General features: G+C 39.7%; 1 protein-coding gene across 1 annotated transcript in view; it reads left to right on the top strand.

Annotated features, from left to right (window-relative positions):
• The window catches only part of pde6d (phosphodiesterase 6D, cGMP-specific, rod, delta), a 60696-nt gene that overhangs the window by 36805 nt on the left and 9072 nt on the right, over nt 1–14819 (top strand). Inside the window, exons 3-4 of the mRNA XM_078207915.1 lie at nt 2805–2930; nt 7414–7519. Of these exons, the coding sequence (XP_078064041.1) occupies nt 2805–2930; nt 7414–7519 (232 nt within the window). The remainder of the gene's footprint in view (nt 1–2804; nt 2931–7413; nt 7520–14819) is intronic.

Genomic DNA, 14819 nt, shown 5'->3' with positions numbered 1-14819 from the left:
TGCATTTGAGGGATAACTCAAATTATCCTTGGGAATAATGGGAATCCCTCTCAGAAGTTTCCATGTTAGGGTTTACCCGGCAATTGTCCAGAAGGGCTAACTTCCCCTGGACAATTGCACTGGGCTGGGAGCCATTCAACAAAGCTTTGAATGGTTCTGCTAGTTTTACCCTCGCAGTCACTCTGGAAAAAGTCTAAAGACCCAGATCGAGCCGTGCACGGGACACACAAGCTCTGTTCTCCTCCCCTGTCCCACCCTCCAGCCCTGAAACCCCCACTCCTGAATCACATTCACTTACCGTTGAAATTTACCTTCTCCCTTTTAAATGGTTTCACATGCTTTAAAAATGGTGTGTCCTCCTTTGCTCTGTTCTATTTACACCTCACTGCTGGAGCCCCAGAGCTGCTTTCCAGTTCCAGTCTCACCCAGCCTGAGTGAGGAAGGTAGGACGACATGGGTTTTGGAATTCCAGTGAAGGTAAGTTGCTACAGAGTGGCAATTCACCGGTGATTGACACTCTAAGGACAAAATTTGCATATTTTATATCAAAAAACCCAAACTTTATTTTTACCTTCAAATAAATATGATTTACTGTCTTTAGACATATTATTTAACAGCATCGGAAGGGGGAGGGGTGTTGTGGGTTTTAGCAGCATTGCTGTGTGGGTTGGAAATAGTTTACTTATGAACCATTTTTGTTCAAAAAGGTTCCAAAATTCATCTTCTCTTCCATTCCTTTGTTTTCTCTTAACCACTGCAGTTAGATAATAGCCAGCATTGTTACATAATTAAATGTTTCTGTTTTTAATTTTATTCTGTTCTAATGTGGTGTACCCAAAGTCAGCCAGTCACTCTGCAACAGGGGGATAAAAAGTTCTCTTCCTACAAAAACCTTTTAGAATGTTCGATGCACGAATTGTATCGACTGCAGTTCCCGGTCTATGATGCATTCCAGTAGTAAGCACATGGAGTAAGAGTTTTCAGTTATGATCCGGGGTTAGCCAGTAGTGATTTAGATATAGGGCAAAAAAAGTACATGGCAGATGGTAGGGGATGCAAGATCCACTTACAGGAATGACTAGCAACATCAAGCCAAAAAACAATTGGCATTACCTTAAAATAGCACCATGGACCCCTTCACTGATGCTATCCTGAGGCAGTGAATTGAAAGGAAAGTGGTTAAAACAGACTTGGTCCAATCAATGCTACAGGTTGTGAGTGAACCATTGATTTGCTAGGACCTAGATGAGAATTTGGATCTATGCTCTTCCTAGTGCTGAAACTGGACTGAAACAAAGTATCCGAGTCTAAATTCGCAGTTCTCCCTGGTGCAAGTAACTCGCAAACTGGCTTACACTTTCTATACTTATCCGTAGCAAATTATTCAAGATTGAAATAATGGAGGCAGAGGATTCTCTGAATGAGGCAGTTAATAAACAGTAGAAGTAGGGAGCAGTGATAGCCAACAACTGAGTGGAAAGTTAAAGTTTTTTTTTTGAAAGGGCAAACAGCAACAACAGGAATCTCACAGTCCATCTCTCAGGAAGATTTATGGCAGTGGTAAAGGGGGCAGGCAATACTGACTGCAGCAGGAGGTCCGGGGGCAGGAAACAGGACCTGTGGCAGAATTGGAAGTGAATCTGGAGGCAAAGAAAAAAGTCATTGTGAAACACCAGGGCAGGCAGGAGAATTTTTTTGAAAGGGAGAGCGAGATGAAGCCAGAATTTTCACCTGCACCAAGTTCTCACAAACCACTTAGTCTGTGTCCTCAGTGCTTGCAAATCCTAACTGTTCCCTTCAGTTATCCCAGACCTCTGGTCCTGCTCTAGTGTTCCATAAAGTTTTTCAAAAATGCTCCAGTTCTCTCCCTTAGAATGCTAAACCTTGTGACCCACTGTCAAAAGCACTTCTAAATGATAAAGCACCAAACCAGGACAGCATATCTGCATAAGAAACTAATAATGGTGACTGGCCTATTTCTATTCAGAGTTGCCATAATGCTTCACTGAAGCCCCATTCCAGTGCTGGCAAGCCATTGACCTTCTTCCAGGACCTTGGTTCCCTCATCCCCACCATCCTGATAAATCAGTGTTTCTGATAATATTTCTTGGCGTAATACCCTTGTTCTTCTAAAACTTCTGACTCGTAATGAGCAGTGCTATGGGTGATCTTCCAGTGATGCCAGAAAGGAACAATGTGGTTACACAAATCTTCATGGTGTTATCAGTCAAGGAAGTGTACCACATGATAGCTGGAAGAGATAGATTTTTAAAAATACAAGAACTTGTTACCAGATCTCGAGATTACTGATCCTGTAACAAAACTAATATATCACTGTTCCCCACACCTTACTGGTGCATCCTGGCATTAGTTACACTATGTGTTTGGAGTGGGAAACTGAGATCATCTGATGTATCTATAACTTTGGGCAAAACATTAAGTCCAAACTCGGGCTTCTGAGAGAGGTTGTCTTACGACACAAAAAAATAAATGGATGAACTTAATCGTGTTATTGTGATAATCTTTAGGCATTGGAAATTTCATTTATTGAGGAAGAGTGGCATTTTATTTTTCTCTAGAAAGCATTTTGTGAGATTTGTGAAGCATCGACATACAGTTGGTCTGTTTAGATATTTGACTTGGTGTTTCTTTTAGTATCCATTGTAGTTCGGTTTCTGTGCTTGTTTATTTCCTGCTCCCTCTCTCCACCAAAGTTGAAGGATTTGGACTCCTTGTGGGTCTACGACTGTTAAGTGGTTTAGAATGGCAAATCACGGAAAATTTCTGTTTTGATTTCTCTGCAGCTCGGGTTCCTAAAAAGATTCTGAAATGTAAAGCCGTTTCCAGAGAACTAAACTTTTCCTCATCTGAACAGATGGAAAAATTCAGGCTAGAACAAAAGGTTTTCTTCAAAGGACAATGCTTAGAAGGTGATTATCATGTGTTTAATTGTCTCACTGTAGGATTATATTGTGTGAAAAGATTATGCAAACAGTCAGTAATTCATGAAATAATCATAATTTGTCCCAGGCATGATTCGTAGAATAACATTGGTAAACAAATGCTAGTGTTTAGTCATTTTTCATACACCTAATAGTTCATGGCGAAAATTTTAATATTTTACTTATTTAGACATGCATAATATTGGAGGAGCAGAAAGTACACGCCAGTGTATATATTCCTATACTTAACTTTAGCTCTTTCTCGGGAACCTTGGAGATGGTCATATTTTGCTGATCGATATTAATGAACTGAGTAACTTGAGCAAAGTCAATTGGAACTAAAACTGATTTTTTATATGCTATTGCCATGGAATGCAAATATACTTAAATATTACGTCTTCACTAATGCATTATTTTTCCTATAGGTGGCCTCACTTCAAGGTTAGAAAATGAGAAGCAGTGCGCAGTTATTTAGGAGGTTAACTTATTAAACTCAGTGCTATGGACTACAATTTTTGATACATCCTCAGCAAACTCTAATATACTGTCACTATACTGCAACTTAAGGGGAAATAGCACTGAAAATCTAAAGTTGTGTTGCTATGCAGGAGGACTTAACTTGATGGCTGTTTATACTAATCATGTTCAATCTATGCTAAATCAATATTATACTGATATGCTTTTTGTTCTGCATTTCAATGCTTTGGATGGCCATTCACATTAGAACATTTAAGAGCCAAAATAAAATAAAGAAATTTGATATTCTCTGCTTATTGTATACCTGCCTTGGAATTTTCTCCTTGCACATTAGTTCTTCACGTTTCTCACAGTAGACTGGGTCACTAACCATCTGAAATAAGTGAAGATACGTGGTAAATCATTTCTAAAGAGGAAAGATGTAATGAAGCTTCAAGTATGTACCTGGCTTCAAAGCTTTACAGATGCTATATGACACACTGTTCACTTTGCTACTTTAGTAAAAACTCATAGAAACATACAAAGTGAGGGATGGGTACATGTCATTTGACTCATTCAGCCTGCCCCATTCATGGAATCCATGGATTCAAAGCTTGTATTTTTTTGGAAGACCTTAACTAAAAAGGGAAACAAAGAAAGAAATCTGACCCTTCCAGTTTCGAAGGAAACTTAAGACTGAAACAGATTGAAAACCAAAACTTTGGGGGAAACCGAAACTGGTTGAAATCATATAAAAAAAACAGCCATCAGAGTTCAGATGATGATCCCAGCAGTGCATTAGAGGCAGGCTGAAGAAGACAGATTAGACCCAGATGCTGAGAATGGGCAAATATACAGCTGCTGCAGCCATTCCTGTTACTTAAAGACAACATTGGTGGATCTACACCATCCAGACCATCGTAGAGTTTTTGAGGTGGTTCTGCAGATGGATGCCATTTTTGGTGAAGACTGTGTCCTTGGACCTTGGGTTAGTTCTGTGCTGCTATTACCTGGGGATCAGGCTAAATTCTAGAAGGAGAGTGAGCAAGACAGGTGGCCTTGACTAAGATTGATGACATGTATGCTGAATCGATTGCTGAGCCAATTCATAAAATCAGTCTTTGTTATATCTACCATTTAATGTGTAATTTATAATCAACCACAATTTGCCTGTTAATTCGTGTTTAAGTTATGTTGATTTTTGGTTTTAAAGTATAGGTGGTTACTCAATATAGATTTGCTTGACTCTTGTATAGTAAATCTCGTGACTTCAATCTTCCTGTCAATAACTGGGGTTTCTGATTCCTTTGTTTGAAAAAAAAGTTACTGGCCTCGACTGAGATCATAACACGACACAGCCCGTTGTCCCATCCAGACTTTGTTGTAATGCTTTGGGAAAAGTTAAAAGTTGAGAGTGATCACACACACGCACGAGCACGCGCACCCTTTCCCCTATTCTTACAATTCCTATCTTGGATGTACAAGATCATAGAAGTCATAGAAATCATAGAAACCCTACAGTGCAGAAGGAGGCCATTCAGCCCATCGAGTCTGCACCGACCACAATCCCACCCAGGTCCTACCCCCACATATTTACCTGCTAATCCCTCTAACCTACGCATTTTAGGATTTTAAGGGGCAATTTTTAACCTGGTCAATCAACCTAACCTGCACATCTTTGGACTGTGGGAGGAAACCGGAGCACCCGGAGGAAACCCACGTAGACACGAGGAGAACGTGCAAACTCCACACAGACAGTGACCCGAGCCGGGAATCGAACCCGGGACCCTGGAGCTGTGAAGCAGCAGTGCTAACCACTGCGCTACCGTGTTTTTAAATCCTCAGCCAATTCCTCTGAATCCGGACTTCTCTAATGAACGTACCCAAAAGCCCTTGGACCTATTCTGATAAATAGCTCCCAAAAACATTTGATTATTGTCCTCTGTCCCTTCTCCAGCACCTCAGTATCCCTGCAATGTATGGAATTTGTAACTGGCAATAATGCTACTAAGTGCAGCTGTATTAAAGCTGTGGGCTGCTTAGGTATGGTGTTGTTAGGTTTATATTTAATGAACGTATTGATAGCATTATAACTTGGAATCCCTCATGCTTTGTAACATTTAACAGACAGCTGTATACACGTGGGTGGAATTTTCCAAACCCACTGTACTTACTGATAGCAAAGGAAATCTGTCATACATTGGTACAGTTCCCTTAATTGATTGAATCAGTCTATAAAAAAAAATTCAAATCCCCAACTCTGGTACAGATTTCTGTTTATCTACAATCTTGAGAATGGTACTATTTAATGCCTTCCTTCAAACTGTAAAGATGATGAATAGCATTGATTCAAAATCAGAGCCCTGCAAAAGTTTACTTGTGCCCAAATCTACTCTCTCAAACTTCTATGAGAATGCTTTATTTGTTCTTTTTTTTTACCAACTTTTTATTCTCTACATGGATGCGGACAAGGAGTCTTTGTCTGGGTTTTGCAATAATCTTTCCTGCTTTTTAAGTTAATTGCAATAATATTCTCAATTCTTAAAACAACCAACTTTATGCACTTGAACAAATAGGCTATCACTGATATCACCAGCCATCTTGCTTTTCCAAGAATAATTTCTTCATAAAACCAAGCTAGGTCGAAAATTATTTCTGGAGAATGGAATTGACATGCCAGAAGTTCTCATAGTTTGCACTTCATCAGTCCTCATGAAAGATCATTAGTCTGAAATATTTACCCTGTTTCTCACTCCACAGGTGCTGCCAACCTGCTGAGTATTTCCAGCATTTTCATTTCCAATTTCCAGTATCTGCAGTATTTTTGCTTTTGTATTTCTGGAAAGATTCTGCTTGATTAAATTCTTAGACATTTAGAGGGATTGATATCCTTTACCATGAAAGGCTATGAAAATCCTTACTCTATGGCATATAAATATTCCAGAAAATGTTTGACAATGTTCTTCCAGAAAAGGAAACTAAAGAATAAGGTGACTGAGGCTTAAAGTTAGAATCTGGGATAAGAAAATAGCTGAATGGTAAACTGGAGCTTTGGAGAAGCAATGGGAGAGTAATGTGGAGTGTGCAGCACCTAAAGGATTGGTTTTTTGTTATTGACTTTCTAATTTATACTAACGGCTTGGATTCATAAATGTAATGGAAATGTTTTAATATACTGGAAGGAGAGGTGGGTTATGAGAGTAGTCAACCCTTAAGAAGGCAATAAACGATCCACAAAATGAATTGGTTTAAAAGATAAGTGGAAGGATTTGTGATAAATAAAATTGAATATGCATGCTAGATTAAACATTGAGCAACATACACTCTTTATGAATAGTGCTGCAGTAACAAATTGAGTTGAAAGAAATACAGGCGTATTAAACTTGATATTTAACATGTTTGTTCATTGCATAGCAGCTATAAATAGAACAAAGAGAATGCTGATCCATGTAGCTAAAATGGTACTGTACAAGTTAGAGTATGTCATTGCCAAAACTGTACAATGTTGGTCAAACTGCATTTTGAATATTCTTGTCAGTTTTGGTAATCAAACTGAAGAGAAATATTCCAATCCTCGAAATTGTACAGATTAAAACACACGAGGAGCAAGCCATGTAGGCAGAATAAATTCCTGACACGGAAAAGTATGTAAAACAGATTAACAAAAAAAGACGAGGGATCAGTTTTATTGTCAATAGTCACCTGTTTGACTCATTTGTGTAGTTAGAGAATTGATGAGAACTCAGTTACAAATTTGCACTGTACCAATTGAACTCTTGATTTTTTGAAGCAGTATGTGATCTTCCATTTGGTAAGTATTAAGCACCGGAAAATTGTCCATCGAAAATTTCATAGTGATGCCACAAAAGCATCAAGAACTGTGCTTCAAATCCTGTATTAGCCATAAGAAATGCCGGAAGAGACCCTGTAAAATTAAATAATTGTAAATATTTAATGAGATGGTACTCGTTATATTTAATCTTTATGAAAACTTATTTCTATATTTTTTTTCTAGAATGGTTTTTTGAATTTGGCTTTGTCATCCCTAACTCCACAAACACTTGGCAATCACTAATAGAAGCAGCACCAGAATCACAGATGATGCCAGCTAATGTGTTAACGTAAGTGACCTGTGATACAATGTTTTTTATTAGTGTGTTATTGAATTTGTATTATGAAAAGGTTATGTTGATCATAAGAAAAGTAAACTTCCACCTCATTTTCTTTTATTTTTTTTCTGAGTTCCTGATTTCTTTACCAAATTCTTGATATACACTATCCTTGTGCTTACCACCTCTAAAAAATCCCTAAATTAACCAAGGAAGATAACATTGGATAGTTGCCTTTCTAAAAGCTTGTAGTACAAATTCATTGCATGATTTAGATGTTCGTGTGCTTCTTTTGTAACTATGATCAGTCTTATACAGTACTTCAGCTGCTGTCTTTGAATGATACTACATAAAATAAGGTTCTTTTCCCCTGTGCCTGTGTTAGACTTTTTGAAAGAGTCATTCACTTGGTCCCACTCCCTGCAAATTTTTCCACTTCAAGTATTTATCCAGTTCTTTTTTTTAAATTTTATTCCAATCCACTTGTGTCAAATATCTTGCCATTCATTAAAATTTTCCCCTCTTTCGGTTGAGTTTGTTCACATCTGGTTTTATTTTATCCTTTTCCATAAGTCCTTGAAACAGTAATAACTACTTGTATTTATATAGCACGTTTAATGTAATTAAATGTCCCAAGGCACTTCACAGAAACATTATAAAGCAAAATTTGACACCAAGTCATTCAAGGCAATCTTATGACAAATGGCCAATGTATTGGATTTTAAGGAGCATCTTAAAGGAAGAAAGAGAGGCAAAGAGGATTAGGGAGAGAATTCGAATGTTGAGGGCCTAGATAGTTGGAGTAATTAAAATCAGGGAGGCTTAAGTTGGCAGAATTAGTTGAGGGTTGTAGGGTTTGAGGAAATTGCAGAGATAGGGAGGAGTGAGGCTATGGAGAGATTTGGAAACGAGGATGAGAATTTTAAACTTGAGGCGTTGCTCGACCGGGAGTCAATCTAGGTCAGCAAGTATAGGGCTGATAAGCGAATAGAACTTGGACTGCGGAAGCTTGACCTCAAATTTATGGATGGTACAATGTGGAGGCCAGCCAGGAGTGCATTGGAATAATCAAGTACAGAGGTTACAAAAGCATGGATGAATGTTCCACCAGTGGATGAGCTGAGACAGGATGAGTCGCATGCTGTTACGGAGGTATAAATGGATGGGCTTAGCAGTGGCATGGATATGGAGTCAGGAACTCATCTTGGGGTCAAATATTATAGCAAGGTTGCAAGCCTAATATTGTAATCAATTGCTGTTAGATACAGCTCCTATGTGTACATGGAATATTAATAACTGGTGAAAATATTTTTTTTTACTTGATTCATCTTTGTCTCATCCATATTTCTGATTTGAAGTTAGATATATATTTGATATTGGAAGCCATTTTGTGTTACTTAGAAGAAAGTGTTAAGGAGTGAAGCATGCTTTTTGCAGTGAAAATTTACAGTGTAGGGCCAGAATTTTCTTCATCTTCTGTGCTTTTTGTAATAATCTGCATGGCAACATGAAAAATCTGTCTCGCCTCTTAGTGCAAAGGAATTCACTTTCCACACCTGCATAATTTAAATAAAAGAATAAAACCAAAGACAATGGCAAACTGCCCTCCCATATACAAAAGGTAAACTCATTCCTGAACAAAAGGTAAGGTTATACCTGAACAAGTAAATGGGAAGAAGTGTTTGTTTTAAAAAACAAAGCACAACCTTTTCTATTGGCAACTATATTAAGGAATTCTCTTCTGTTATCAGAATTGGTTACATAGTTTTAAAATGCTATTTCAGGAAGTTTATCCTGTCATCATCCTTCATAACTGTGTCTTGCTATGAAGTATCCTCAGTTATATATTTGCCTCAAGTGTGCATTTTCTTCATACTTGTTTAGAATAAGTTTCACTTTTTATCTTGCCTTATCTTGGGTTACCGCCCAATAATTGGACGTGTGAAATAAACACAGAAAACGCTGGATGTATTCAGCAAGTTTGGCAGCATTTGTGAAGAGAAAAACTCACTTCATCTTTGGATTGGGGAAAGTGTTTTTTTTTAAATAATGTTTTTATTGAGAACTTTCAACTTTATATTCAATACGATATGCAATAAATTCCAAGAATTCAGCACAGTACAGAATGATCATAATTTCACATGCATACATTAATACAAATAATTAAAGGAATCAGACATATTATCTCTGCTGCTGTGGTCAGTACCTCCTTTTGTACAGATATTGAAAGGACAATAGGAAAGAGTGTGGGGAATCAGGACAACAGGACGAGGCCACAAAAAACATGGCCCTATAGTGCACACGCTTTCTGGGAGCAACAAGATAGGAAGAGAGTCTCTCAGGACAAAGTACACTGGAAGGTAACATCGAGACAGGGGATGCCCCTAAATGCAGTTCTCCCTCTACACAAAGGGGACCCCCATACCAAGAAGATTCCCCTCCCAAGTAACTCTGCCTACCCAGTCAAGTAACCTCAGAAAACCAGTCCCTGGACACTTGAAACTCAAAGTCCTATCAAATGTGTTCAGAGTGCACCACCACACACCTTCCCACGCTCCCAATGAACCAGAAGTGCCTACGGCAAGGAAAAGAAGTCCAGTCCACTCCAGGATATTTAGTTTGTCTGCACCACCATAAGATAAGCACAGGATTACTTAGACCCAGAATAACTAGCGAAAAACACAACACCAATAGTTTTGATGGGGGGCTTCTCTCAACTAAAATGAGGATTCAAGGTCTACATCTATCCATCCACTCACCACCCTGCTGCGGCGCTACTCATCTTTTCTATAACTAAAACAAAGCATACTGCAAAAGAATGTACTCCTTCTGTGCAAATGCAAAAACTACAACAAATTAAGAAAAAAACAGTGAAATATGTACTGCGCTATCTTTAAAATGTACAACCCCCCCAACTGGAAAAAGAAAGAAGGTGGCGAACCCCCCTCCCCTGCCAGAGAAAGGAAGTCTCATTTCCCTCCCATTGCCAGAGTACACCAGTGGAAGAGTCATCGACAAGAATATTAAATATAATGATCCTGAATTTACATGATAATAGGAAAAGAAATCCTTAGCCTCTGAGTTCAACACATCCCCGTATCAAGATAAAATACAACATCACATTATCAGGAGCAAAATCATAAGGGACCGAATTTCAGGATTAACAACAAGCTGTAGGATTATAAGACATCCACAGAGTAAGTAAAGGCAGAAGCCATTACCAGATCATCGCGGAGCACCCTGGAATCATCCAGAATTTAATCAAATCTCCACACCCCAATCATGTTATTGTCCCAGAGCCCAGATGAGTCCATTGGGTGGGGAGTGATCCGCCCCTTTTGTTAAGCACAGAGGTCAAGATGATAAAAGGCCAGTGGTCAGGGTCTCCATCTGACCCCAGGCCTTGAAAACCGAATTAATTGTGCTTCATCGAGCTCAGGCCACCCAGCCCTCAAATCGAGATTGTGAAAGCATAGCAGCCAGTTCTCAAAATCAGCCAGGAATCTCACCACAGCTCTTCCTCCCCCCGGGGAACTCGCTCACAGACATGTCTGGCCATGTCCCCTCAACTTAAATAGGATGTTAGACACACCGTGCAGCAGAATTTCCAAGAGTCAAAGGTGAGCGTTCCCTGAGGAAACCATCTCCTCGACTGAAAGGATTATCATCTCCACATCAATCATTCTCTGTAGGATATCTCACAGTTCCTCTTGGTGAACACTCATAGGGCAGGATTTTCTGGCCGCCCCGAACTGGAAAATCCCACCCGCGTCAACGGACCTTTCCATGGTCCGCCCCTCACCCGCTACGATTCCCATGGCAGGTGGAACAGGAAAGTTTGCCCCATAATCTGCTGGGGATCAGGATCAGAATACGTCTTCCACATTTTTACTCATTAAAACGGTCTTCATCTTGGTGCCAACAGCACCTCCCGAGCATGGGCGTGCTCACCAGGGACGGCGCCACTGTGAACCAGGCCCCATCCAAGTCAGCTCTGAATGCAACACTGACAAGCATTGCTTCGACTTAATTCGGCTCCCTGCAGTCAAAGAAGTTAACTAGGATTTTACAGAAACATTGCACAAAAATTATATATATTAATCACAGGTCATGCATTAGGAAAAAAGAAAGAATTAAAAGATGAGTAGCACCAGAGTTTGAGAAAGCGAGCTGCTCCCGCGATCACCTCATGACCCCTGCTCGACCCCAGCATTTAATCAGGCGGGAGTGTGACACGCTGAATGATTTCAATCTTTTACCACATCGGTAAGCAGTGTAGGTGGCCAACAGCTGCCATACAAAAAAAGTTTTTTTAAATGAGGGTAAATTGTTGAACCCAATGAGCTGGATTTAATGTAAGTGAAGGGGGATTTTGCCTGTTTCCTGGAGGGGTGGGTTCACAAAGGAAGGGTGTGGGAGGAAGGGTCTGCATCAAGGAATGGATTCCTGCTGGCCCTACCCACCAGGTCCCTTGATTAGGCAGCGGTTTGCATGTTGTGGTCCCGGCATGGAGAGTCCCACCACCCAACGCTGAGTTAAAACCGACGATGACAGTGTTCGATCCGGTGCTGGTGTCTGATATGTGAGGGTCCTCCTAAGCGTGTCTCCCTTATATAAAGGCTGTGTACCATATTTTGGTTGCCATATTTCGCTAAATGAGCCGAATTGTATAGGTTGCAGCTACTCTCATCTGATTTGGGGGATAGCACAAGTTTGTGCTTCTTATCTCACTTCTGCTTATCCGTCCTGTGAAGGTCATTAAGTTTGTGATTGTTACTTTTCCATATCATCATGCTGAGAAAAAACTCTAAAAACTATTATTTTAATGCTGTTAATGCTCATAAACTACATTTGCCTACCGCAAAACTTAATGTTTAATGTAGAATTATTTCAACTACCCCATTCCAGTCCCTCCTTTTGGCCCTCCTGGTCAGGCACTAGCTGGCTCAGGTAGGCCATTCCCAAAATCCTTTGCCCAGTAGAAACTCTGGGGAATTCACGAACGACCAGTGGGCTTCGGTTCTTCCGACTTTGCTCAAGTCCCATTGACCTCAGCTAGGCTTGGAACTATAATTTCATTAAATTGCAAAATCTTCATTGATGTTCCTGACATTGTATTTCCTGAGAGGCATACCTTTTTTGAACTCCTTGGAATATCATCTATCTCTGATAAAAAATGCAGATGATAACTATTAAGACCACAATGGATGCAACAGCTGCTGTTACTCTCCCTACTTCCCACCAGTTCTACTGCATTTTTGTCATTTTGGCTCAATTATTCACTGAATTCTCCAATCTCATGGCTATGGCCAGATTCAACTGCCCCTTTCCTCTCTTGATTCCTAACAGCTTTGTTCCAATGACCTCCTGATCGTGATCAGGGCTCTTTCCACTGCTACTCAAGCTAATTGACTCGGGGGTCATAGTTTTTTAATGTATTAGCCCACCATTGATTGAATTCTTAGGGCCCTGCCTGCAAGATGAAAGTCCTCCTCCACAGGTCCTGAGCCAGCATGCCATATGTGCTGCCCCAGACTGTGAGCCAGTCACATGAATGATTTTAATCCCTCCAGTATACCATCCCCGATCTTGTATAGCTGCAAATTTATTTGGTTCCCTGCGCAATGAATCACAGTCCATCTAGTCACTTTTGCTGCCTCGCAAGCATAAGCACTGAACTTAAGTTTTGCCCAGTCAACCAGTAAGGTCAGGATGAAGTTGGTGAAATTGTAAGCCACCTCCAGCATAACCATTGTAACATCATGTAATATCACTTTGAATTCTCCACTTCTAATTATCTATCTGGGTGCAGTGACATGGTGGCTGGGTACCTATTGGGCTTCTGGTACCTGGACATTCACAAATTAAAACAGTGTATTTCTACAACCAAGTTGATTAATTACATCTATACAACACTCTTAACAGTATTGCCCCTCTAATCCCAGTCCCCAGATAAATGGGGGAACATTTGTCCATTCTGCTGTAATGTTCACTCCTTGGACATAAGTAGCTGAATTGCCCTGCCCTGATTTTTTTTACCTGATTTACGCGAGTACGCAGAGTGCGGGAGATTCTTCTCTGAACTCCCACTGAAAAAAACAGTGTGATTTACTCCAGTTTTCACGTGAATTCGACGTTCAGAATTTCTTTGGGAGAATCGCCCCCAATATCTTTAAAACAGAAATCCAACATTCCTATTTGATTCCAGGTATTAGCCTGTTTTGATTCTATGTCTTCTTTCCCTTAAACAACTTTTTTATTTTCTCAAAGGTAACCCAGTAAATTATTGTGCCTGACTTTTTTCAATATTAAAATTATCCTCCGTGTTATTGAGCTGCCTTCTTTAACTCTGCCAAAAAATTCTAAATAAAGCACAAGGGTCCATTGTGCTTGAGGTGGAATGGATTAATTCATCAGTCTAACAGTTCAAGCTGCTTTCAGAAAGAGTTAACTCCCTGCTAGTCTCCAAGAGGGTGTTGCAAAGACTGATTCTTTTTATATACAGAAAAACCTGTTGTATCCTTAGAGTACATTCAAATTGTGATTTTTTTGGCTTAGAATCAACATCAGTTTGTTTCATTATATTGTCCTTATAATCCAACTCATTGTGAGGTATTTAACTCAAAAGTGCTGAAACTCCACAGACAAGTGACAATTTAATGAAGAAAATACATTAAAGTTCACAAAGTCTTCATTGCACACAAGCACACACACACACAAAGATTGATATATTTCCATTCCTATAACATTTATCTTAAAACTTTCCTACTCTAAACGAAACTTCAGTTGCAGTGGGGGAGGAGAGAATAATCTTCAAGACTTCAATCTACAGGGGCAATTAAAATGACCAAAGCTCACGTTGCCTGAGCTTCTGCCATCACTGCTCTCTGTACTGCATTTCAAACCCTTTGTATCTTACCTGACCAATCCCCCTGTGTGTCTCATGTTCCCTCTCTGATATTGATTGGGCATTAGTTGAGTATCCCTTTTCATCTGTTTATCCCATCATTGCTAATGCTCGTTTGGGATACATGATAGATCACAACCTTCCTTAGTCATTTTACTTATCATCTTATTTGCCAAATATCCATTGGGTGACCCTCTAAATTTCTTTCTGTCATGGCTAATGTTCTGTTGATGGTCTAACCACAATTATTGCCTTCTTAATAGGAGCTGGATCCCTCTCCATTCCAGGTTACTTTTTCCTCACTCTACCCGACACTAAGAAGTGTTCAGTACTGTTTTACCACACTGGTTTTTTCATTGCACTGGAAACAAGGAAATAGATTATACGGTTTTACCGCACCGGTTT

This window comes from Mustelus asterias, chromosome 3 (assembly GCF_964213995.1).
Source record: "Mustelus asterias chromosome 3, sMusAst1.hap1.1, whole genome shotgun sequence".
Taxonomy (NCBI): Eukaryota; Metazoa; Chordata; class Chondrichthyes; order Carcharhiniformes; family Triakidae; genus Mustelus; species Mustelus asterias.
The sequence above is the reverse complement of the archived record's forward strand: the minus strand, read 5'-3'. Positions and strand labels throughout refer to the sequence as shown.